This window comes from Serinus canaria, chromosome 1 (assembly GCF_022539315.1).
Source record: "Serinus canaria isolate serCan28SL12 chromosome 1, serCan2020, whole genome shotgun sequence".
Lineage (NCBI taxonomy): Eukaryota > Metazoa > Chordata > Aves > Passeriformes > Fringillidae > Serinus > Serinus canaria.
The window spans coordinates 79757191-79780860 of record NC_066313.1 but is presented as its reverse complement, the minus strand read 5'-3'; the positions used below and the strand labels follow the sequence as shown (position 1 = coordinate 79780860).

General features: G+C 37.8%; 1 protein-coding gene across 1 annotated transcript; it reads right to left on the bottom strand.

Annotated features, from left to right (window-relative positions):
- Positions 1–6671: 6671 nt before the first annotated feature.
- TNFSF13B (TNF superfamily member 13b) lies at positions 6672–18392 on the bottom strand. Its single transcript, XM_009085347.4, has 6 exons — positions 17825–18392; positions 17636–17741; positions 9790–9846; positions 9322–9434; positions 9075–9225; positions 6672–7382 (listed from the first exon to the last, which is right to left on the bottom strand). The coding sequence occupies exons 1-6, from the start codon at positions 18149–18151 to the stop codon at positions 7270–7272; spliced, it is 867 nt and encodes a 288-aa protein (XP_009083595.2). The 5' UTR covers positions 18152–18392; the 3' UTR covers positions 6672–7269.
- Positions 18393–23670: the final 5278 nt, after the last annotated feature.

Here is a 23670-nt window from a genome sequence, read left to right as displayed (position 1 = left end):
AGAATCAGGCAGAAAAGCTTACTTCACTGTCCCTGGTGCTCCAGAAGCTTTTTGTTTCTTTTTCTCTTTTCCTTTCTGCTTTTCTCGTTTTGTTTTTCTCATTTCCCGTTGGCAGGGTCAGAAGTGATCCGCCGGGTTTAGAAGGGAGGGGAGTTTTCCCGCGCAGCCTGTTCTGCGCCGGGATGGGGAGCGGCGGCGGCGGCGGCGGCGGCTGCGGCTCGGTGCGTGCGCTGCTGCCCTCCGGTGGGGACGGACCGGCCGTACCGACCGTCTGCACCGCGCCCCAGCTCTCCCGGAGTGCTGCTGCTGCCGCTGCCTGTGCGAGGTTATCCAACAAAAACAGTGAAATTATCTGCTTCCTTTTTTTTTTTTTTTTTTTTTTTTTTTTTTCCTTTGGATGAGTATAGTAGTGATAAATGCAAGAGAGTACAGAGATAAATAAAGCTGGAAAGAACAAGTAAAGAAAGAAATAAAATAAGAGATGGAAAAAGTAGCAGACTCCATGCTTCTCCTGTTTCCACTGCTCATTGTGTACACTGATGGTGGAAGATGTATTTCTGGTAGCCTAAGAGGTAGGGGGGTGTACCATCATCTTTTACAGACAAAGAATGTCAGACTCAACCTCATTTCTCATCAGCCTTCTCTGCTTGTTTGCATCTGCCCTGAGTCACTTCCAGCATAGCAGCCCAACAGAGCATCATCAGTATTATTTCACAGGTTGAGCACTGGTAAATTTGGCTGGTATTTGCAACCGATAATTGGATAGAGATGTAAGTGTGACCCATCATGAACTTCCTCTCAAAAAAATTATCAGTTGCCATTAAATGCCAGACTAACACAGGACTGAAATGTTGCACAGGGCAATGGAGTCACTGGGGGAAGGTGGGCAGCAGCAGCAGCAGTATGACAGTTTTCTTGCTGTTGTCTCGTCTTCTCTCACCCTTTCCACACAACTACATCTCTGTTAGCTCTCCCACTTACCATCTCATCAGCTGTGCACTTCACCCTATCCACTCACTTTGCTCTTATTATCCCCTTCTTGGGCTGATGGGGAGATGGAAAATCTACTCTTTCAATGAAAGAAAAAAAATCAACAGTGTCTATTGCAAAGCAGTCTCATTTAGCTTTTCAAATCCCTGTCATCTTTGTGACTTTCCTGTTCCGAAGACAAAGCTGGGTAAGAAATCCTGAGACAGCAGTTTGCCACCAGAGAGTGCTTTCCCCCTTACTCTTCTCCCTTTAAAAATGCTAGGTCTGCTCTCCAGTGGTGCCAGGAATTATGAAGTGGCTGTTTTCAAGTTCCCTTAATGTCAAGACAAACCCTTTCTAAGCACAGGTAGAACTGTCACTAACCCTTCCACAGCTACATGGAATAGTTTCTATTAGGTTTGTGGGGAGTGGAACTTCCCTTTTTAGTGGAGTAAATAGAAACAGACCCCCTGGATATTCTGTCTCCAACATCCACCAAATGTTCCAATGCAAAGTTAAATGCTCATAGTGAGGATGGGACAAAGTTTTCTTAGTAGCAGAAGTTATTTTATATGCTCTCACATCACCCTTCCCATTAAGATCCCCATCACGTTCAAAGCACACAATGTCCAGTACCCAAGCAATAATTTAGGAACTTTTCCTCACACTTTTTCCAAAACATGCCTCTTGGCTGACTGCACACTTCTAACTATGTTTCTCCAGATCAGAATTTATTTCCCCTGGGGCTTTTTCAGAATATTTGTTGCTCTAGTATTTCCACAGGAGGATTCTAGCAGAAATATGCAGCCCTCCAGCATTCAAAGCATGCTCCTGCTAATTTCAGTTGCAGCTGTGTGTTTCAACACTTCTGCAAATGAGACCACAAGGGCATCAGTCAGTCAGACAGAGAATGAGGAACATTCACTCAGTGACCACCTGTGAAAAATCTTGTTTAAGGAACTCTACAGCAAAGGCTAGGGCAGTCTGGAAATTTTCAGACAAAACAGACCTTTGTCAAAACCACAGTTTGTAGAGCCAGCATGTTCTCCTTAAAATATTTCAGACTGAACAAACTTTTATGACACTGAAAATTATGCCTGGGGGGAACTGAGCTTAGACTTCCAAAAGGGCTGTTGGCTTCTGAGCCAGGGAAATTGAAAGTGGAAGTCTTTAGATTCAAAGGAGCTCATCAAGACTCCTCCCTAGGCTTAGAAGCTTTGGGAAGCAAGTAGCCTAAGCACAGTCAGGAGAATTCACGTACATTTTGATACAGGACTTCCCACAGCCATTGGAAGAACTGACATTCATCAGGACTAGAGATAGGACCTGTAGATTGGCCAAAAAATGTTTTAGTAGAAGTGGTTTTAAGTCAAAACTGAAACAACTCTAGCCTTAAAAGAAGAAAAGAAAAATCAACATCTGTGGAAAATAAATATGACTTTTCAGTCAGCTCTCACTGATAGAAAGGCAATGCAATTCTGATTTAAACAGGACACTGTAATGTCTGTTCTTGAATGTTCTGCCTCATTTACTACCTCCTTTCAACATTTCTGAGATATATTTCTGGCCTTCAGCTTAAAACACTTTCCATCAATATCCTATTTTCCACAGGATGAAGTATCTTCCTCCTATCCACTTAGTGAACTGGGGAGGGGGGCAGGAGAAAAAGTCGAAGGAAACTTGCAAGAGAGTGAATGAAGATTATTACTTGGCCACATGGTTTGATTCAATTTACACTCTTATGTTTGAGGTCATGCAGTACCTGATGACTACTAGCAGCTTGCTGTGCTTAACTGGAACCTGCCCTGCTCAGCAGACAAATGTTTGCTGATCCTGTTGAAGCACACACTGAGGTCCCTGTGTTTCATTAGCACTCGGGAAATGAACACCTTCCTTCCCCAGCAGGACCTTTTCTGACCCACCAGTTTCAGTCCTTTCTCTGCCTCTCACATCTCCTGCTTTCTTATCAGAGAATCAGGTAGGGGAAAGGGATCATTTGGGAGACCTGTACTTCATCCTGCTCAAAGAAGGATCAGCACCGAATTCAGACCATGTTGCTCAGAGATTTATCCAAAAGAGTGCTGGAAATCTGTGAACAACCTGTGTCAGTGGCTGACTGCACTCACCATGGTGTGGCTCTCCCCTCACTTCCTGCTCAGATTTTGGCTAACACATGGCTCATGCTCTGTGGATGCTGGGGTCACTGCTGTTTGGCCAAAGCAAAGGCAACATGTGTGCTCGACACAGTGGCCAGAGAGGACTAAAGGTCCTTATAGAGCCAGCCACTGCCACCTGCAGCCTGCTGGCTCCTGCAGTCATCACCTCTGCCTGTTGCTTGTCTGGCAAAACCTGCTGACTCCTGGAGATGGTGTAGACCAAATGTCCCAGCTGGAAGGTGTCAGCTTGCCCAGACAGTGTTTGAAGTGGCTGCAGCAGCTGCATTGCTGAGGCTTTCATGGCTCACAGTGCGACGCCTGTGCCAAGGCAGAGGAGGAAGAACCAGAGCTCTTCCCAACAGCTATGTTTTGCTCATAGATACATGAGTTATGAGTTGTGAGCTATGAATAAGAGAGCTTGTGAATTAGAAATCAATCAATTAAATCCTAGCTATGGTCTCTCCTGTTCCTGCCATCCAGCTCCAAGTCAAATTTGTTTTCCCCATCACTGCTGAGATCTGTGTAACCTGCAAACTCCATGAGAGTCTTTTTACATCAAATATCTAGCTTCCCTCTTCCCTGTATTTGCATCAGCTTCCTTCTCACTGCTGTTTTGACTGGCCTTGAAAAATAAGCTTAAACCTTCCTGATGTCATCCAGACACAAAACTGCTGGGAACATTTTCCTCTTATTTTGAAAGTTCCAGAGAGATAGAATATGCTTAACATGAGAAAGCATAAAATATTGTTCGAAAGCATATACCCTGTGAGAATATGAAGAAAGAGAGGAAGGCAGAAAGAAAACTCTTTTTAAAACAAAGGAAAACCCACATTATACACATTTCTTCTTTCAAAGCAAAATCTCTAGTCCTTTCCAAAGAGAAGGTAGCCAAAGTTTTAAAATAAATTCCAAAGAACACATTTTTCCTAACCTCATCTTTAGAAGAGTAGAACTTTGAGAGCTAAAGACAACCCAAGGTAATTCAACCTGAGACACAAACCAGAGATACAGAAACTGTCAGCTCCAGCACTATAAGCTTGGCAAAACTATGGGACCTCTGAAATGAGTCTTAAATTGGCAAATGCTGAGCAATTTGAGAAACAGGAGAGTCACTTAATGAATATACTCTGTATGTTGGCAAGGTGTGTGACTGTACATCATATAAAAGAGATGAGATGCACATTACATGAAATACAATACATTCAAAGCAGCTATACATCTGTCAACTGCACATTATTAAAAAGGAAAGAATGATACAACTTCACACTTGCTGTTAAAATGTACTGGAAAGAAAAAGTCCCTCGTGGTGCTACTTAACACCATGTGAAAAAGAACCAGAATGTGCACAAAGTTTGTTGCATTTACAGAAACCTCTCTTAAATGCTAGATATCCTTGATAAAAATGTAGAATATTGTATGAACCGACTAGGTACTAATTATTGCCTATCACACTTATTTAAATATCTCCCAAATGCAGAATGCTCCACTAACTCCCACTCACTGAAACATATGTGTGATGTGGTCTGGATGCACTTTGCTTACCTTCTGTATCACCAGCTTGTTAGCAGAATGATAGGGGATGAACTATTCTCCTTTTGGTTCTTTATGCTTTGATCAGAAAATGCTGATCTTTTAAAACTCAACTTTGTGCAGAAGCAGGTTAATTTTGAAAAGACAAGTTGTCTCCTGAAGCCAGTAAAAACCTAATCTGACAGCAACAAAATTGCTGGATTTCTCAGTAGAAATATCTGAACAGTCTGTCAGCTTGCACTCTGCACTCGTGGGAGTTCTCATGGGTCACAGAAACATGCTTCATGCTTTTTGTCATGAAATTGAAGTTCAGTTTCAACCTTCTAAGGAAGGGAACACCTTTGAAAATTTTTCTTTCAGAAGACAGAAGTTTACCTCCAAGCCAAATCATGCACCAGACCCTTTCCAAATGTCTGCACTTTGCACATTTGTCAGCAGCAGAAGGAAGAAATACAGCCTGGGAAATGGCTAAAGCTAAGCACACACAAGCCCACCAAAACCACTGGGGAAGCTTACACAATAAAAGTTAGATTTGCAAGTTTAGATACCAAGTCTCTGGAAAAGCAACAGTAGCAACATAATTTTTCCTATAATCAGACAATGCTAAAATCAACAAACTTTAGAGGAGAGATTCTGGGCATAATTAATGTACTTCAGTAATAACAGACGACTTGCTACATGCTAACATGCATATGCTAACATATATATATGCTAACATATATATCCTATATGCAACATTATACAACCTTGGTTAAATGGAGGGCTCCTGTATAGGATTTAAAATGCCTTTTTGGCAAATTCAGCGCATTAAAGTTTAATTATAATAATAATAAAGACAAAAAAAAAAAAAAACACCAGAAAAATAAAAAAGCAGCTGTAGCTTCAGCTCCACGATATATAATAAATTTTAAAAAATAAGGACTTGCAGATATTTTGAAACTGTCATTAAACCTCACAAATATCCCAGTGAAAAAATCCATTACACATATACTTATTGCTGAAGTGTCTTCCCAAAGCCCAGAGAAGATGAAATAATTGTTTCATTAGCATTCTATGTTTTATGATTCTGAGCTCCAAATCTCTTTTATTTGTTTTCTATCACCATGAGAAATCAATCAGATCCCAATTCATAAAAACAGACAAGGAAACTGCAATATGCAGAGCATTTTTTCTTTACTAAGTGAGCTTATATAACACAATTCTAAGGTCCTAAAAAATATTTTTCAAATAAAGTACAATTCATTACTTGGGGTTTTATGTTTTATCTATTCCCATAGCACTTCAATGCTTCTTTAAGAGCAGGGCGAAAAGCATAATAGCTCCTTTGACCATAAAATATTTGGGATAAAAAAAGGCATAAAGGCATAAATATTACCTACTGAACAATGCAGCCAGACAAAAGAAAAGGAAAAAGGACATCTGTTTATTCTTTCTACAGATCTGAATATTTTTGTAAAACAGAGTTAAGCATTATATTCAAAACTGCAGAAAAAGCCTCTGAGATACAAGTGGATTTTCTTAGTTTAATGGCTGGCTCCAGATCTATTGGATTTTTCTTCTTACTGTATTCCATAGAATGGATCATGGCAAGAAGCAAGGGAAATATAAAACATATGTATGAAGTAGTATTTCCATCAGATAAACAACTCAAAAGAAGATAAAATTCTATTCCTAAATGCCCAAGACAATGTGTGTACACATACTCTCAAATAGATACAGATATGTCTACATTCTGTGTATATATACACACATATATATGACTGCAGAAATTATGGAGCCAGAAATCCAATTCCAGCCATGGCATTGTGTCTAATCTCACTGTGCTTCTTCCTGTGCCAGCCTTTTTTACATAGAAGTGTACATGTATTCCTTGACAAGTAGCAATGCTTTGAAGATTGAGCTGTTGAAGTGTTTTACATGTCCTTTTTCCAGTAAAATTAATTCTAATTAGTAAATGCTAATAGATTGTAGTAATGTATTCACTTTTTGTTCACATGGAAGAAACAAGACAGTGGCTACAATTCTGTATACTTGTTTTAATTATCCCAGACATTTAGAATTTTTCCTTCCCCAGTATCTCTGGGGAAAGAAAAAAACCCCAAAACTCAGAACACGACAACAAGCAATTTCATTTTGGGGTGAGGAATCAACTGTTTGATGTTTTTTCTCCACACTTCATATATTAAATACTTTACTTATGAAATAATGTAAATCTAGGATAAAATTTTATTTTAGATTTCCCTTTCAATTGATAACAATTTGATAGGCTGTGGTCCTGGTCATGCTGTTATTTTTGGTCAACTCCTCCTTTGGTTTACCATATGGATAACATTGTTTCAAGCCAAAACCTTATTGTTTTATAGTTGTTATCTAGAGTGTCCCATTGTCTAAAATAAATTGGCTTTCTGGTAATCACATGGTGGTTATATCACAAGTATGTCTGGTATGTTTCCTGTTTTGGGTTTACATATTAAAGTGAACCAAATTCTTAGAAGCCTGTGGTGAATTGGGAGAGGCTGAATTGGCAGCTTTATTACAATTCAATATTTTTTTCTGACAAAGGCATAGGTAGAGAAGAAATTTGCATTAAGCATAAGAACAGAAATGAAGGGCTTCAGAGGAGTCTCACTGCACCAAAAAAAGTACCATCTCCATCCAAGGATATTTTAGCCCTTCTTCGTGGTATTGTAAGTTGAAGCTCATCCCCTTCTTCTAATTTTGCAATGCCTGGCAAAAGATTTGGAATATTTTCAAGTTAATATCTCAAATACACTACTTTATAAATGGTGCTCAAAAGTCATTATGTGTCATCTTGCAAATGTAAGCACAGCTTGTTACTTGTCATGAGTGTTTTATCTTTAGGTACAATCTTAGAGTTTACAGCCTATCCAAAGCTGACACTTAACATCCTCTGTGAAGATGGACTTGATTTCCACACTGCACTGGGTATAGCAGTTCACTTCAGCAAACACAGCAAAAGTTTCTAACAGTGGTGGACCCAGGTTCCTCATCTTATGGTGATGAGACAGTCAAAATCAGCATTGAGTACTACTGGCCCCAGACTATTCTGTTCCCACACTTCTGGAGGAGGTCTTATGAGCTTTACCAACATAAAGAAGTTAACACACATCAGCTGATCCACTGCAACTGCAGAGCACAAGAGTTTGCCTCCTGCCAGACACACATCAGCTGATATGATAACCAAGAGCATGTTGCCTTCTAGGTGCAGCTGCTGAGCTAAGAACACATCTAATATCTGCTGTGACACAGCCCAACAGCATGAGAGACAGCAGGCAGAACTTTTTTTTCCAGGTGAAAACAGAACAGTGGGAATTTGGGAAGCAGGAATTGTGAAGTGGCAAGACAGAGATCCTAGTTAGGAAAGGGGAGCAGTAATACAAAGGTAAAATCAGAATAGAGATGAAATTGAAGGTGGTTATGTTGCCAGAATGTGTGACTGAAGGGGCAAAAAATCAAAGGAAATATTTGGACAGCACTCAATTTCCAGGACAAAGTAGTTAGTTAGTTAGTTAGTTAGCTAGTTAGTTAGTTAGTTAGTTGGAATTTTTTTATTGGGAAAAAAAATAGCTGCCTGCACCATCCCATTTTTTAAATGTTGTTACTTGCTGACAGTCAACTCAATCCCTCAGTATCACCCACTTTCCATTAGGCATTAAAAAAAAAAATCTTGCTGGAAAATAACCAAAGAGAAAACCCTCAAATCCACCATTAAGGTGGAAAGACAGACAGATATGAGATGATATATGGGGTTATAGGCCTTGACACTAATTCCTTAAATGCAACTGCAGGAATAGACACATATATTGACCATTGAGCCTGCTGGACTTGCATTAAATATTTTAATTTGTCTTTCTTGTAATGTTTCTAATTTGTGCAGTCATAAAGACCAGCTTATAGGAATTAGCTGTTTTTCATCAAACCAAGGACTAAAAATCTAGCAGCCTTTATAAGGAGTAGAAATATCACAGCAAGGTATGCAAGTATTGGATGGCTAAAATCCATACATGACATTTCAAAGGAGAACGTAGCACTTTAATATTTTCTTGGGATGACTAAATGTGGAATTCAACTCCTAAGTTAAACTGAGTTCTTCAATGAGGACAGTAGGTATTCCTCTTGCCTGCCTCAGGCATCTAACTGAAAGCCCCAAAATGTCTAATCTACACAGAGGCAGTGGAGAGAGCAATATTGTTCAGATCACCAAGCTGGATGCATAATCTCCAATTGCTGATACTTCATATAAAAGTGTTCTTTCTGAAAGTACTCTGTAATTTTTCAGTTAGGCAGATCCATGAATCCCTGTTCTTTATGACTGGTACAATACAATTGCCCAGCATTACAGATTCTATTTGATACAGCTTATTTGCAAACAAAGAAAAGGAAAATGCAGATATTTACCAGCAGTATAGCAAGAATTATTTGGATAAGACTGTGGCATATTTTGGATGCAGCGAAACAAGGTCACCAAGCTGAGATCATCACCAAACACATGAGCCTTCTTCCTCTGTATTAGGTGTCCCATAGCAAATGTTGTATCTGTATATAAAACCTATAGATAGAAGAGGTGAAAACTTTAAACTTATTGTATGGAGGCATTAAAAAATCCTTACAAAAATCAGGTGCTGAATGAATTGAGCTTTCTCACCTGGCCATATATGAAAAAATAACCTGTTTCTTTGATCACTATTTTATTTCCTTGTTCTTCCAGAGCTGTTCCACGTTTGAAGCTCAGGAGCCAAGGGACAATGCTTGAGTCATCTAAAAGACAAAATGATTTTGGGTGTTTGGAAATGTTATTTTCTTCATTTTAACCTGCTGAAAAATAACAGAGGCTGACTTCTAGACAGAACTTCCATTCTCCCTAGATGGATTTCCCCACTGGAAAGATGATATTTGCAAGAGCCATCCAGATACAGGGACCTTCCAGATGCAGGGACCAACCTCCTTGGGGTTTTTTGTTTGGTTGTTGTTGTTGTTGTTTTTTAAAAATATTTATTTATTTTATTTTCAAATTTGTTGTTAAAACTCAGTTACTGCTTTGAAGTTAGGTTAAATTTGTTGAAACAGTTATCCCGTGGAATAGTTAACTATAAATCTTGGCACATATTCTTACCTTTCTGTTGGATATCACTTTTGCTGTCAGCAATCAGTTGCAAGCAGGCCTGCAGCACTGCAAAGTGAAAGCATTTTGAAATCAAAGAAACATAGGTCAGTAACAGAATAAACTTATGAAACTACTTTAAGGAGAAAAAAAGAATCATGGAAGAAATCTCTCAGTCTCACCACTTATTTTAAAGCAGAACATATTAGTTTTAACACAGATTTTACTCATATGTACAAAATGAAAATTCCTGTCACAAGATATACTCTAGATGACTTTCAGACAGTCAAGTGAGAGGCCTCAGGTAGCAGCACAAGTAACACTTGCTTGTTTTCATATCTGGCCCTTATACAATTATGTAGCAGTAAGTCAAATGAGCTAGAAGTCATTAGGTCAATTAGGTTTATTAATTTTCTTAACAAAAACTTGAATAAAGCCCCAACCCCACCAATAGACAGCAGATTTTCTAAATATGTTTGAAATATTATTTAGAGAAATTACTTTCTATTTGTAGTTGCTGTAAAATATTAGTCACACATACTTCCATAATAAATTCTCAAATGCCATGTATAGATACTTTCAAAATGTTTTCGGATACCTACACTAGATCAACCTGTACTAAGAGGGAAAATAGAGAGAGTTAGCAAATTAATGCATCCTTAGCAAATTATTGCTCACATAAAAAATAACTTGGTATCTGTCCAAATGCTTTGCTCAGAACTGTAAAGATTGGTGACACTAATGAGAAATTAGGTATTTGTTCAGAAAAAAATACTGCAGAATGTTAAAACATAAATTTGCAAGTGAAACAGAGATCTTGCAAAAAAAACCTGCTAAGCAGAAGTGTCAGCCAACAGGATAAAAGGGAAAAAAAAATAGCTGCATTTGCTTGGAGCAGATTGTAATAGAAACTCATGCCACTTTGAAGGATGGAAAACCAAGTAGTAATACTTACTGCTCATGACAGAGACCAAATGAATTTATCAAGAGTCATGAGAAGAAAATTCTGCCATGGATTGCTCCAGTTTGTTTTCCATTTTTCAAACAAGAGGGCTATGGATTAGATTTGGCCACACAGATTTTGCTATAACAGGGAATGCCATGGATATGTGGGATCTGTTTCTGCACCTGTCAGTGGTACCCACATGGACAGCCAAGAGTCCAGTGACACAAACCTCTTTCTGCACAGCAGGTAGCCAGAGGATTTGGGTAGAAAGGAGTCTCTTTATGTTTCTAAGTCTCCTTTATAAGGGGTCCTTCTTGAAAACAGCATGAGAGGGCTGGATGCTCACCAGCACTCAGCAGTGCCAGCTGGCAGCACAGAAGGATTCAAGTGCACATCTGGGAATGCACCAATTCCAGAATGATCGCACAACCTGCAAGCCCTCATGGTAATAGGAATTCTATTATCCAAACTCTTGTCTCCTACACTGACATGTGTCCTTGAGTCTTATCAATACACATCAGTGATGTGCTACAATTTATAGATTTTCCAAACCAATAATTTAAAGGCATCTGAATTCTATACCTTCTGGTAATAAATAAAAAACCTAAAGCCAACACAAAATTAATAAAGCTATTATACTTCATACATTTTTCCATCACACTTGTGAGCAAAACAATTTTCTGGATAATAAACTTCTAAATAAAATTAAAATGCAATTTTATAGGGACACACAACACAGCATATCAGGCAATTAATTTCACAAGTTATTAATTCATTTTGGAACAAAATGCCTTCCTAGTGAATGGAATTTGGTGGTCACCTACTATTTCAGGAAGCTAAAACGAAATTTTAATTCTTGCTTTTACAAGAACTCACTAATGTGGGCACCAAATTTTTCACTAACCATATGAGAGGATTTGTGATGATTCCCACTAACCAGCTGCTTTCCAGCTGTGTGCCAGTGAGCAATGAAAGCTATGGCTGCTTTAGCAACTCTTGTTAAACTTGCTTTGCAAACTTGGTGGGCATTCTTCAAACTATCCTGATTCTCAGTTTGCAAGTATGGATTTCTTTTTCAGCTGGTTGCAGCCCTGGAATTCTAGTCAGCATTGCTGAGAACTGTTCACAGTAATTAAAATCTGCAAGGTCAGTACAGTTTGAGATCATCTCCATCTTTTGAAAAAAACACACCAACTCTACTGCATTTTACAGACATCAAATATGAACTTAATCTCTAAAAAAAGATCTGTATCTTTTCTTTTAATATATGCAGATAAGAACAAGCCTCCACAGAATATAGTAAGCTTGTTTTTGGAGAAAATGCATGCAATAGTGTCCTTCATGACAATAGAAACTAGCCATGATGAATAGAAACAATGACCATTTTGCCCAAAGCTACAAAAGACAATATCTAAAAGAGTGTTAGAAGGATTGAACAACATGCTTCAAAAATATGTTCAGAAGACAAAGTTGACACATAACTATTTCTAGTATATACAAGTACTTTGACTTCAGTGGAACTATTTACATGCCTAAAATTAAGTAATTTGTTGAAAAAAATTCCAAGTAAACTCTACTACTAAGAAGGAGAGGATATGGATATACAAAGTACATTTTCTGCGTAAATTAACAGGAATTTTCAGTAAAAAGTAAATGTTGTTAAAAAACACCAGCAATTCTTTTCCAAGAAGAACTCTAATCTTAAGTACAATATCAAGAATACATGTATTACAAAATACATATTGAATAGTTGCTATTTAATGTCTTTTAGCCCAGTGAAAGTGAAACCTGAGCAACATCTTTGTAGTCTAAAGAATTTTTGATTAATAATGAAAGCAAAATAAAGGATTAATACAATACAACTTGAAAACGTGTAAAAATATCTAGACTGAGTGTCACCATTAGATCTATCTTTATAAAAATGTCTCTAGAAAGACAAAGCATGTCCCATCCTCTTGTGACTTTGTATAATAGCTTTGCTTTGATGAACATTCTTTTTCTCAGCTGATTTTAATTGCTCTGCTGGCTGTGGGTTGGCAGAAGCTCATTTCAGAGTCTGTCTTATTCCATAAACAGAAGACCCAATAATGAAGATGTTAGACAGTCCAGATGCCTTTATAAACCCCAGCCAGCTCCTGCAATGATGTGTTCTCTACTGGTTGAGCAATGTAGTCACAATTTAAAAAAAACCTTACTGTCTTTTGCAGAAGGACAGCAATCTAGATTTCTGTATATCTCCATGATTTAAGAACTAATATTGGTAAAATAAAAGTTTCCCTCACATGAAAACTTTGTTATTTTTAAAATTGCATAATAATTTTAGTATTTTGCAATATCACTTAATGAGCCATCCAAAAAAATTTCAAGTTTAATATTTGTGAGTTCATGTTTAAAATTTAAAGTTTTCATATCTGAGGTCTCAGACATCTGTGCCCATTTTTGCTGAAATAAAACCTAGGAAAAACCCTAACCCTGAAAAAAAAAAAAAAACAAACCCAGACCTCCTTGTATAGGTTCCTTTTTTGTCTAGATCTGTTCTCTGTAGGCTTCCCAATGCACATTTAAACACCAGACAATTTTATTTATAAATGACAAGCATTTTCTGGAAGAATTTGCAGTTTTTCTTCCCTTAACTTCTTGATTTCTCATCACAAGAGATCTCCTAGTTTTTGCTTGTGCATTTTTATAAACTGGTTTTCATGAACTCTATCACAGAAGAAACCAGGACGACTGGTTAATCTGGTGTTTTTTAATAGAGGTGTCTTTATATAGCATTAATTATGGATTCAGTCTGTCCCTGCATTATAATGCCTTGATCATAGCTGCATGTATGACTAAGATCTAACAAACATCTTCAAAGAATTAGTAGCATTATTTTGGCCTTCACAGAATTGCCAATAACATGCTACATTTAGGAAAAAAAGGGAATTGTTTACTAGGAATTAAGACTTCTATTATACAGCATATAGCAGAATGTTAGGTTTAAAACTTGGAACCTATTTGGTGTGTTTTTGACTGTACAGTGTTCTGCATAATACACAGCACTGATTTATTCACTCATTCATTCAAGTGAAATTCTTAATGTAAAATTGCAGGAATGGCATCAAGTAATTTTCCATCCTTTTACACAGAAGGGTCTATTTTCTTTTAAGTTAGACTGTTGTCAGCAGAAACAAAAAATTATGAGATATATTTTCAAGAATTACGCCTTTCTTTTTCCTTTTTAATTTGATTTTAATTTTTATTTCATATTTGACCTGTTCAAAGAATAAAATATGAAGTACTGCGAGTATTTGGTAAGGGAATTTTATATCTGGCATTTGTTTAGGCTAGTAAAAAAAGCTTGCATCTCAATTCAAAGATCACTAAAGTCAAATACCACTTGTAAAATCTCCTGCCATCCCTCTGTCACAGATACTTAAAGTAACAACATACACAGTCAAAATACTTCCAGCCAAAAAATGTACCAATTTTCCAGTACAGCAATTTTATCTAGAGCAAAGGCAAAATTCTAACACCACGCTTGGAAGGTAATAGTTACTTCCCATGGACATGACTGCTGTTGGAGTAGAACCTGAAAATTGCTAGTAAAAAAAACAAATTGCCAAATCACATGCCAGGTGACCCTGCCTCATTGATTTGTGGAATTACATAGAATTGCTCCTCAGCTACTTCATACATGCAGGGAGTTGGGCAGCCTTGGTACACCAAAGTAAATGAAGTCCATGGGGACTCCAGTCTGATCCCAGCATTTGTGCTTACAGAAGGCCTGATTCTCACCTCCCTAGGTCATGGGAATCAGAATCCCACAAAAATGATCAGAGTGAGGCACTGAAAGAGTGTGAGAATGAAACCTGACGTTCGTACTTTGGCTTAGGCAATGGGACCTAAATCTTGTTCCTATGCTCAAGGGCACATGCAGCTTAGAAAGAAACACACAGGCAATGCAGTCAATAACTGTGAATAGAATACATAATTCAGGAGAGGTCTTTTGTTATGCACCAATTTTCCTCCACAGATGAAATTTGCAAAGAGAAAGACAAAAAGAAAAAGTACATCTGTTGTAACGTGTCCCCATATGACATTTGCCAGAGGCGTACATTTCAAAATCACCCATCACCTCCTACTCACTGCATCCACAACTCTGGTTCTGACAGCTGACTGTGCAGCTTTATTTGAAATTGATGCTTGAAACACCTTCATGATGCTTCAACCTACCCAAGCTGGAAATTTTTGCAAGACACAAAATGTGTAACTACTGATGACTAATAATTTTATGCATTAGCACAGACAAATGTAAACCCCACAAAAAAAGAAACAACATTGTGTTAAATCCGCTTTCGTTCAAATGTTCTTTTAATTAAAATGCTTACTTGTATGCATTAAAATGAAAATTCAGTATGTTTAAGAAAGGCTGTAGTGGGTCTAAAAAAGAATGATGGGGCATCCATTCCTGAAATTTGATGATTAAAGTCTAAAAACCCCAGAACTAAACAATAACTGTATTTATAAACAAGATATTAGTTCTATATTTTACTTCTGCTCTCTGTAGAAGCACAAGAGAAGCAATTGGATACCAGTGATGTTTCCAAATATTATCTTTCTAAGGCATTGATCCATATTCCTTTCTAAGGAAATATCTAGTGATGTTTCCAGATCTTAACTTTCTAAGGAATTCATACATATAAAAGTAAAATGATGGGTCAACAATTAATTATGAAATCAGACTCTACTTTCAGACCTTGCTGAAGCAAACAGAAGAAAAGCAAGAAGAGGCACCTCGCTCAACACCTTGATTTATTTGTCATGATAACAGAATGAGTGCCACACATCTGCAGGACAATTTGTAGACTGATGGGATTCTGGAAACCAGATATGAATGTCAAAAGATCAAAATGAAGGGCCTGTAATTCTGTGTACATGACCAAGTAGTAGACTGGATTCAGCACCATGAACAACACCATGTTCTTTTATTTAACTCACTCTGCTAAAACAAAATTTACCATTGGCTAATAGGTTCATGGTCATCAGTGAAATCTGATCTGAGGAAATATGTTACTGAACTCTGAAAAGCTAAATTGTTTGTTATTAGAACAGGTAGAAAGCTAATTCTAACAGACAACCTGTAATATAAATGCAAGATTTGCAATTGACTTTTTTCTTTTTTATATACAAAAATATGAGCTTCATGTTAGAAAATATTTTTGTACTAGGCCAACTAATGTAGCTTTTCCCTTTAAAATGAAGATTCATATTCTGTGTTTTCTTTCATTCATCCTAAACAACTTTAAAACCAGCTGTACCTTAAAAAAAAAGTAGCTTAGTTTAAATTTTATGTGGTAAATTAATAATCAGAGGTGGCTACATGATGAGAAGAATCAAAAGGCTACTGAGAAGCACAGCTGAGGAGTCCCAAACCCTGCTCACCTCAAATGGCAATAAGACTAAAGATGAAAGCTATTGTGCAGGAAACTGGATCACCTGCAGAGTACTGATGCTCATTCATTTAAAATAGACATCTCCTTATTTTTTATGATATTTGTACATCAGATTACTTGTTTTTATTTGGGAGTTCCTAGGGTGGGGAGGGCAGGGAAGCTCTGTGGTTCCTGTGGTAAGAAACAGGCTTCAAGAAATACAATTTAAGCAATCATGACCTCAGTCCTGTTTGCGAAATCTTTCTTAGCCAAGATCCTGAATCAAAGACTGAAATAGAAATAGAATAAATCTCATATAAACCTATGGATTTTAAGTGATGTCCTAAATTAATGGGGTTTTTTTGAATATTGGAAGTAAGTGGAGTGATTAAACTCAAGAACTTTAATTTCATTTAGCTTACTGAAGCTCAAGTGAAATACATTTCATGTTAGTTGCTCACTGAGAAACATATTTTATGCAAAGCTGCATTTAGTCTTTACCTATAATTTACTCCATTTCAAATTTTCTACATAGTTAAAGATAGCAGTTAAAATAATATAAAAGTATACATAAGAAGAGTGAACTGATATAACAACTCAGGAATATTTTAGTTACTCAGGGCCATTAGAGTGTGTGTGCAAACTGGTATAATAAAATTCTGCATTTCATCTTATAAGACCTCATTGTAGTTGGAAAAAGAAAGAAATGTAGGCAGTTTATTCCCAAAGGAAAAAAATATATCCCAGTCATATGTCAACTCTACAATAAACATCAGAGGTATTTATGGAGCACAGTCTTCAGTGTTCTTTGCAGAACCTTTTAAAAAGGAGAACCATGACCAAAATAATCTTACTGCATAGGCATTCCTTTATTAATTTTACTATATATTGATAGGTTGTTTTAATGTAGAAATGATGCTAAACTTCTGAATCCCTTGTAGTCTGTATCTTTTGTCAGGTACAAGCCAGCCTTTCTTCTTAAAAGCTCCTATTTCCTTAAAGTTCTCATTACTTCCCTCTTTTTGTGTGAGCGTGTTTCCCAGAAAAGTGAAATGGCATTTTTATTAATAGATTTCCCCCCTCTACTTTGATCAGAGAGAATTGAACAGTTAAAAATCTGAATGATTTGAAGATGCATTTCTCAACTCTAACACATCACGCAGATTTGGGATCTAACATTCAAAGTTTAGCTTGCAGATAGCTTAAATATCTGGTACCTTAAACAGTTTTTCCCTACTCATGGCAGGGTGGTTGGACTACATGGCCTTTAAAGATCCCTTCAAAACCAAAACATTCTGAGATTTAATATTCTGTCCTTTAAGAGAAATACCTATGGTTAACACCATTCATCCACCAATAATTTTGAAAACTAGAATGGGCTCCGGGAACACGGTTCGACTGACAGGAGAAAGAAAACACAAATCAGACATTCCAGCTTTTCTCTAGACAGTATCCAACAGCAGCATCCCAACACACTTCTTCAGCTGGTATTTACCTTTTTCTTCTGTGTTGTCCACAGACCGCCTGCCCCTGTTTCTACTCCCGTTCCAGATTTCCTTTTGGAAGCTCTCAGCTGTGCCAGTACCAGCAAGCCTGCTCTCCTAACAAGGAGAAGCCACAGTCAGTGAGAGCAGCCCCACATTGGTCCATGCCCTGCAAGTCAAAACCCACCCCTCCAGCTTACCTGCCTGGAGGCAGCTGCAGACACTTGCAGGAAGGAAGAAACAGGGCTACCTGCTTTGTTTCCATCAGGGGACACGAGTGGTTGGTCTAGCGGAGACCTTGCCTGGATGCTGTAGATCAGCTCGCTGCGCAGAGCTTCTAGCTCTGTTTTCAGGATGATAACATGGTAAAGAGACACTGCTGCAAGACAAGAGGACAGGAGCATTGCAAGCCACAGGAATGTGACAGGAAAAAGTCCCGTGGCGCCTGAAACAGCGCCAGGGGGGGCAGAGGGAGAGGAGGCGGTATCCTTCTCTTGGATGACGTGCACACAGTCCACGGATTTCATCGCTGCTCTTTCCTTACTAAAGCCAGAGGGAGAGTTCAGCTGTCCCCTTCCGAGGTGCAATCCATGTTACCAGTTGCTCTCTGAAACTAAGGGCATCCAGAATAAGTGAACAAAACGCCCAGATCATTTCCTGTCATATGAAGCTGTTGATAGCACCATTAGACCTAATGTACAGAGCGAACATCTAAGATTCTGTCTTCCCTTTGTTTTCACCTCTCTGTGCTGCATTTTGGAAATGAATACTTTCTCACAAGCTACCTTCCTCCTTTCACTTTCCACCAGTTATTTATGTGGCAGCTTGCTATAGCCATTCCCCATAATCTTTAAATTCAGGCACAGCCAATACCTCCGGTGACTTTGAGCCTTATCTAGAAGTGCAGAAACTATGTAAAGTTTCCTGGCAGAAACCATGTAAAGTTTCCTGGCAGAATTTCATCCAGTGGTACTTAAAAGACATACACGTAGGACAGGCATGTACCTCTGTGTGTGCAGGCATATAGATGTACTCTGTATATACATTATATCATTTATATTATTATGTTTATATTCATATCTAAAGTGCCAGTCTGTCTACAGAGGAGACAAATTATTAAAAATATTTTTTTTGTCCTTTTCTAAAAACAATAATGGAAAACATTCCCATGTATGAGTCACAAATTACAGGTTTCTCAGTTGTATGAAGATGCTAATTCTGCAGTTCAGTTCATCAAAGTAACTTGAAAAGGGATGACATTTTATTAAACTTTTCTGATAAATACAGTCTCTCTAAAGAACTCAAGAACCTGCACTAATGCAAAAGGGAACGTGAAGAAGCGCAGAGAGGAAATTTGGTGGGGTGGAACCAGAAGTGGTGAAAACTAGGGGATGGAAAAGAATGAGAGAGGGGGAAATAAGAACAGGGTAAAAGGGCAAATATTTATTTAGAGAATTTAAAATTAAAAACCACTCAAAACTTTAAACATGCATGCTGACAACACTCAAGCGAATCCTGAGTTTATAAGTCTTTTCATCTTAAAACTCTATATCAGAAATTTCTTTCTTCTCTGTGACAGCAAGGATACCTAGACATCTCACATATGTTCATGTGAATTTTTTACTATCTTGTCACACAAAAATTCAACTTTTACCCCTTTTTTAAAAGTTCCCGTGGTCTGGGGCAGAAGAAAAATGATAAACAGTATCACAATTATGGCTAAAATCAATGGGTCAACACCTCTTTCCATGTAAGCAAACTTTATCTTTGCAAAAGAGAAAACTTTACAGGTCAGTCCAAGCACTGTGTAATAAATCCTTATGACAACACCTAACAGAGAAGCTCAGATCAAATTAATTCTGCTGGGAAGGAGAAGGAAGAAGGAACAACAATAGAGTTACAGTTTCCATAGCCTCTCCCTCTTCTGTTTCCTAAGGCCACGAGAAATTTAATGTGATTATAAGCTTTATCATCTTCCGCTGTGATGCAAGGCACTTTTTCTTTATTTTGCTACCTCTAGCAACCACACACATCCTGCACAGATAAGTAAATCTGTCCCTAAATGCAAAGGAAAAAATATATATCATTTATCTTGCACCTAGAAGCCACATACATGCTGTGAGAAATTACATAGAAATCAGTGTGGGGTGGAAAAAATAGAATGCTATACCATTTCTGTTCTTGTTTTAAAGATTAATTTAAGCTGTATATGGGGCTGCATTTTGAAGCAAATTTAATATGAATTAATGTAGGGGTTTTTTAACAGAATAAGCAATTATTGGTACTAAGCAGACATGTATTCAAGTATCCCTAGACATCAGAACATTACCAGCCTAGTACTGACTGTTCCAAAAATAAAAAATAATGTGACAGTTGGAAAAGAAGTGCTATTTTAGAAAATGAAACTGAGTGAGAACACGAAAGTTATAACTAGCTATCCAGGAATACCAAGAAGCTATTGGCCTGGAGGTCTCTGCAGTCATTAATGTATCAGAAAATATCAGACCAATATATAAATAGCAGTGCTGTAGCCACTTCTAGAGAAAATAGGCTGTTCCCAGCCTCCACAGCCTCTTTAAATGGGGTCATTATTTGGGCTGACAAAGTAATTGTGGTGACATAGAGGACTTCTGTAAGACATCTGGCTCCATCTTGCTTATAATTCTGATCAATGACAATTTCAAAGGGGAGATGAGGAAAATCTCAACAGCCCACACATGGGAAATTGTTAAATTCAATAAGCATTTGTAGCTAAGCATCAAAGGGATTTCTCTGTTGGTAACCTTCTGTTGTTCTGTAGGAGTTATGTTGTTCTATAAGGAGTTATGTGGTTTGAAAGAAAGTGTAATTCATACAACTTTGGTGATGACAGAAACAATAGCTAATGGAATAACAGCTAGTGGAACAATAGCTAATGACAATAGGAGGTCAATCATGAAAAGTGGTATGAATTAACTAGAAATATACATTGCTCTACAACTTCTAATATAATCAAATGGAGCTTTAGTTAATTGCAGATTGCTAATTGCATCAAAGTGAATCACAAAAATTACTTCCAAAAAACCCCCCAAAAATCACCAAACCCAAAAAAACCCCCAAACCAAACAACAACCCCATGCTAGCTGCAGAGCCTAGAACCTGGAGTCAGTGTCTCAATGCTTGCTACTATGTCTTGTCATAACATACTCCCCTTATGATTCCGCTCGTTGCCAGATCTGCAAAGCAAAGCCAGTAAGTTTAAAACACAGCAGAAGCAGCATGTGATAATCTAAGGTGTGACTAAAGAGGACTAAGGACTGCTCAAATCATTAGCAGACATGGGAAGGTGATGATTTTAGCTGAGCACAAGCTCTCAATGGAATATTCTTGTTGAAATAGAGGTATACTATTTGTATATATATGCTGCAAGGAAACAGCATCATGCAGCTTGCTTCTACTGGACAGCTTTCCTGAAAATCCTTTTGCAAAATTTTGTACCTCATCAACAATTTTAGTCTCAAGAAACACATATCAAGTCAGCAAACCTTAGGGGCTGCCTCAAAACCAGTTCAAAGCAGCATTTTCCAAACTACTGCTACAAAAGAAAATGTCATTAGATTAAACTGCAGAAACCTAGCCCTAGACATCTAACTCTGCAAACAAATAAGAATAAATCCTTATAACAGAGGTATTCTGACAATATGGTCCTAATTTGCATACAAAGTACATAATCTGTGCATATACCAGTGTCTCCTTAACCCAAAGTATGAGCTATGTTGAACACTCAGATTAATTTACTAAAAAGCCTCTTCAATTTAGCCAAGGAAAACTGTTAAGAAATGCCTTGGCTAGTCTAAAAATGCTAGTTAACCAAGTCCTTTACCAGGAAGAAGATTAAAAATTTAGGTAAAATTCAAAATAATAAATAAATGAAAACCAAACCCCAACACATTACCACTGAAGATGCTGAAAGGTGAGAATATTTCACTACAAGAAAGGAAAATGGGTTCCTGAACCCATTATTAAGGGTTCCTGAACTCAAAATTAAGGCTGTTTAAAACTTACAAGATGTTACAGCAGAAACAAGCCCTGCAATTTTATGCAGGTAATTAATTTTTTTCCATTATGCAGAGGATCAGATTGAATTATAAAGATGGGTCCAGCTAATCTGAAAATTTATAAAAGATCAACATTACATCTGGTGGGGAACCAAGGCAGAGATAGCAAAAAATCATACAGGAAATTTGTGGTTTAACCAGAAACTGAATTCTTTGATTTCCTGAAATCCAGTTTTGTACTTTAACCGCAAAAGCATCTTCTTTGTGGGAGAGGAAAAACCATTAACGAAGTTCAGTATACAAAAGAGAAGCAGTTGATATGACTGTGAAGGCTTGCGTAAAAACCCAATTTACTGAAGAGACATCAAAGTTTACTTCAAAACAAATGTTCTGTTTTTAAAAAGGAGGTTGTGCAGATGCTGCAGCCCAGAGATCCAGGCAAGTGTGGCGAAGGCTGCACTAAAAGTACTCCTCCAGTGGCAAGGGTCCAGCTTCACATACTTCTGAAGCAGCCGCAAAATGCTCCCTGCGGTTATTCCAAGAAAGAAACCAAGATATCTCACCTTACCACACAAGACAGTGCAGAGCACAGAAAAGGCTAAGGCTTCATTCTGAAATTTTCCATTTAATTACGAGCCCTTTCTGAAGATGAACAAAACAGGAGGACTATTTTGGGGGAGATCAGATTAAATCCCGTATTATAATTTTCTGGTAATGAAGAGATCTGTGTTAAGAGTATTAAGAGAGATACCCCTCTCTGAAACAGTACACATTCCCTTCAAGAACACTTAATTAGTTCTTTCAGCCATTAACTACAACTTACACAGCAGCAAATCCAGGCAAGTTCTGCCTCACAAATGGATCCCAAAGGTACTCTATTTCTGGATACTCCACTCCTGTGGCTGTATATCTGACATCTTATTATTTTAACTTCTAGGGAGATGTTGAATACCTTGCAAGTAAAGGATGTGTTGTACAAACAGTTTAAACCTTATTTCATAAATTATCTTGTTAAAAGGAAAATAAAAAATTATATGAAATTTTTCTGAGAAGAAAGGGTAATATTTTCTCTTTTCTTCAACATTTCAAAATTGCCAAGGATAACACAAATGTGTCTGCATATTTTAGGTATGCCATCTTTGTTTCATTCCTTGCAATACATTACTTCTCTAGATATCTAGACAATTTGGGTCCAAATGCATACGACACAAAGTAAACCTACATCTGACTTGCAGCCACTGTCACTTTTTACATGGTTATTACAGTGCTTTCAAAGAGAAGAGGAACTGACACAGAAAGGAAAAACAATTATTATAGGTGTCTTTCAAAGTATGCAGCAGAACCAGCTGGAAAATAATTTTGAAAACATATATAATATTAAAAGACAACCCAGAATTTATGTACTACAGCAGCTTAATGCCAGCCTCCTCCCCTTCCCCTTCCCCTTCCCCCCCCCCCCCCTGCCCCTAACATGATGTTACAGCAATTGCTTCTTACTGCCCAGGGAAAAAAGGAGCTCTGTCATACAGCTGAAGCCCACTCCTCTTACAGTCTCACCGGCTTTGCTATCCAGCAACGTGGAGAACTGCATTTCTCCACCTCTTTGACACTATGCAACTTAACAGATTTTGCACAGATGGGCTGAAAATGCTTTTGTATGATAACAAGATAAACACGGAGCTATGGCCCTTCATGTGGGAGTGGCCGCTCTGCTGCGGCTACAGTCCGGAGACCTTCAATAGAGGGCACAGGACAAGGATTCAAGTATTTTCAAAATTTCCTTGTAGCTGTATTTGCTACCCTGTCCCTGAGTCCTAGAGGATGGACAGGAAAGGGTTCTCTGCCTGACCTTTCCCTTTGAATCTTTGTAAATAGTTAGCCCACACTAGACGTTAAGTGTAATTCAAACCAGCTGTAGGACTTCCTTTCTTTCTGCCTTCAAGCAGCACAATCAGTTCCTTAGTTACTCCTCAAATAGCAGCAACATCTCTCTGAACTTGGTATGTGAA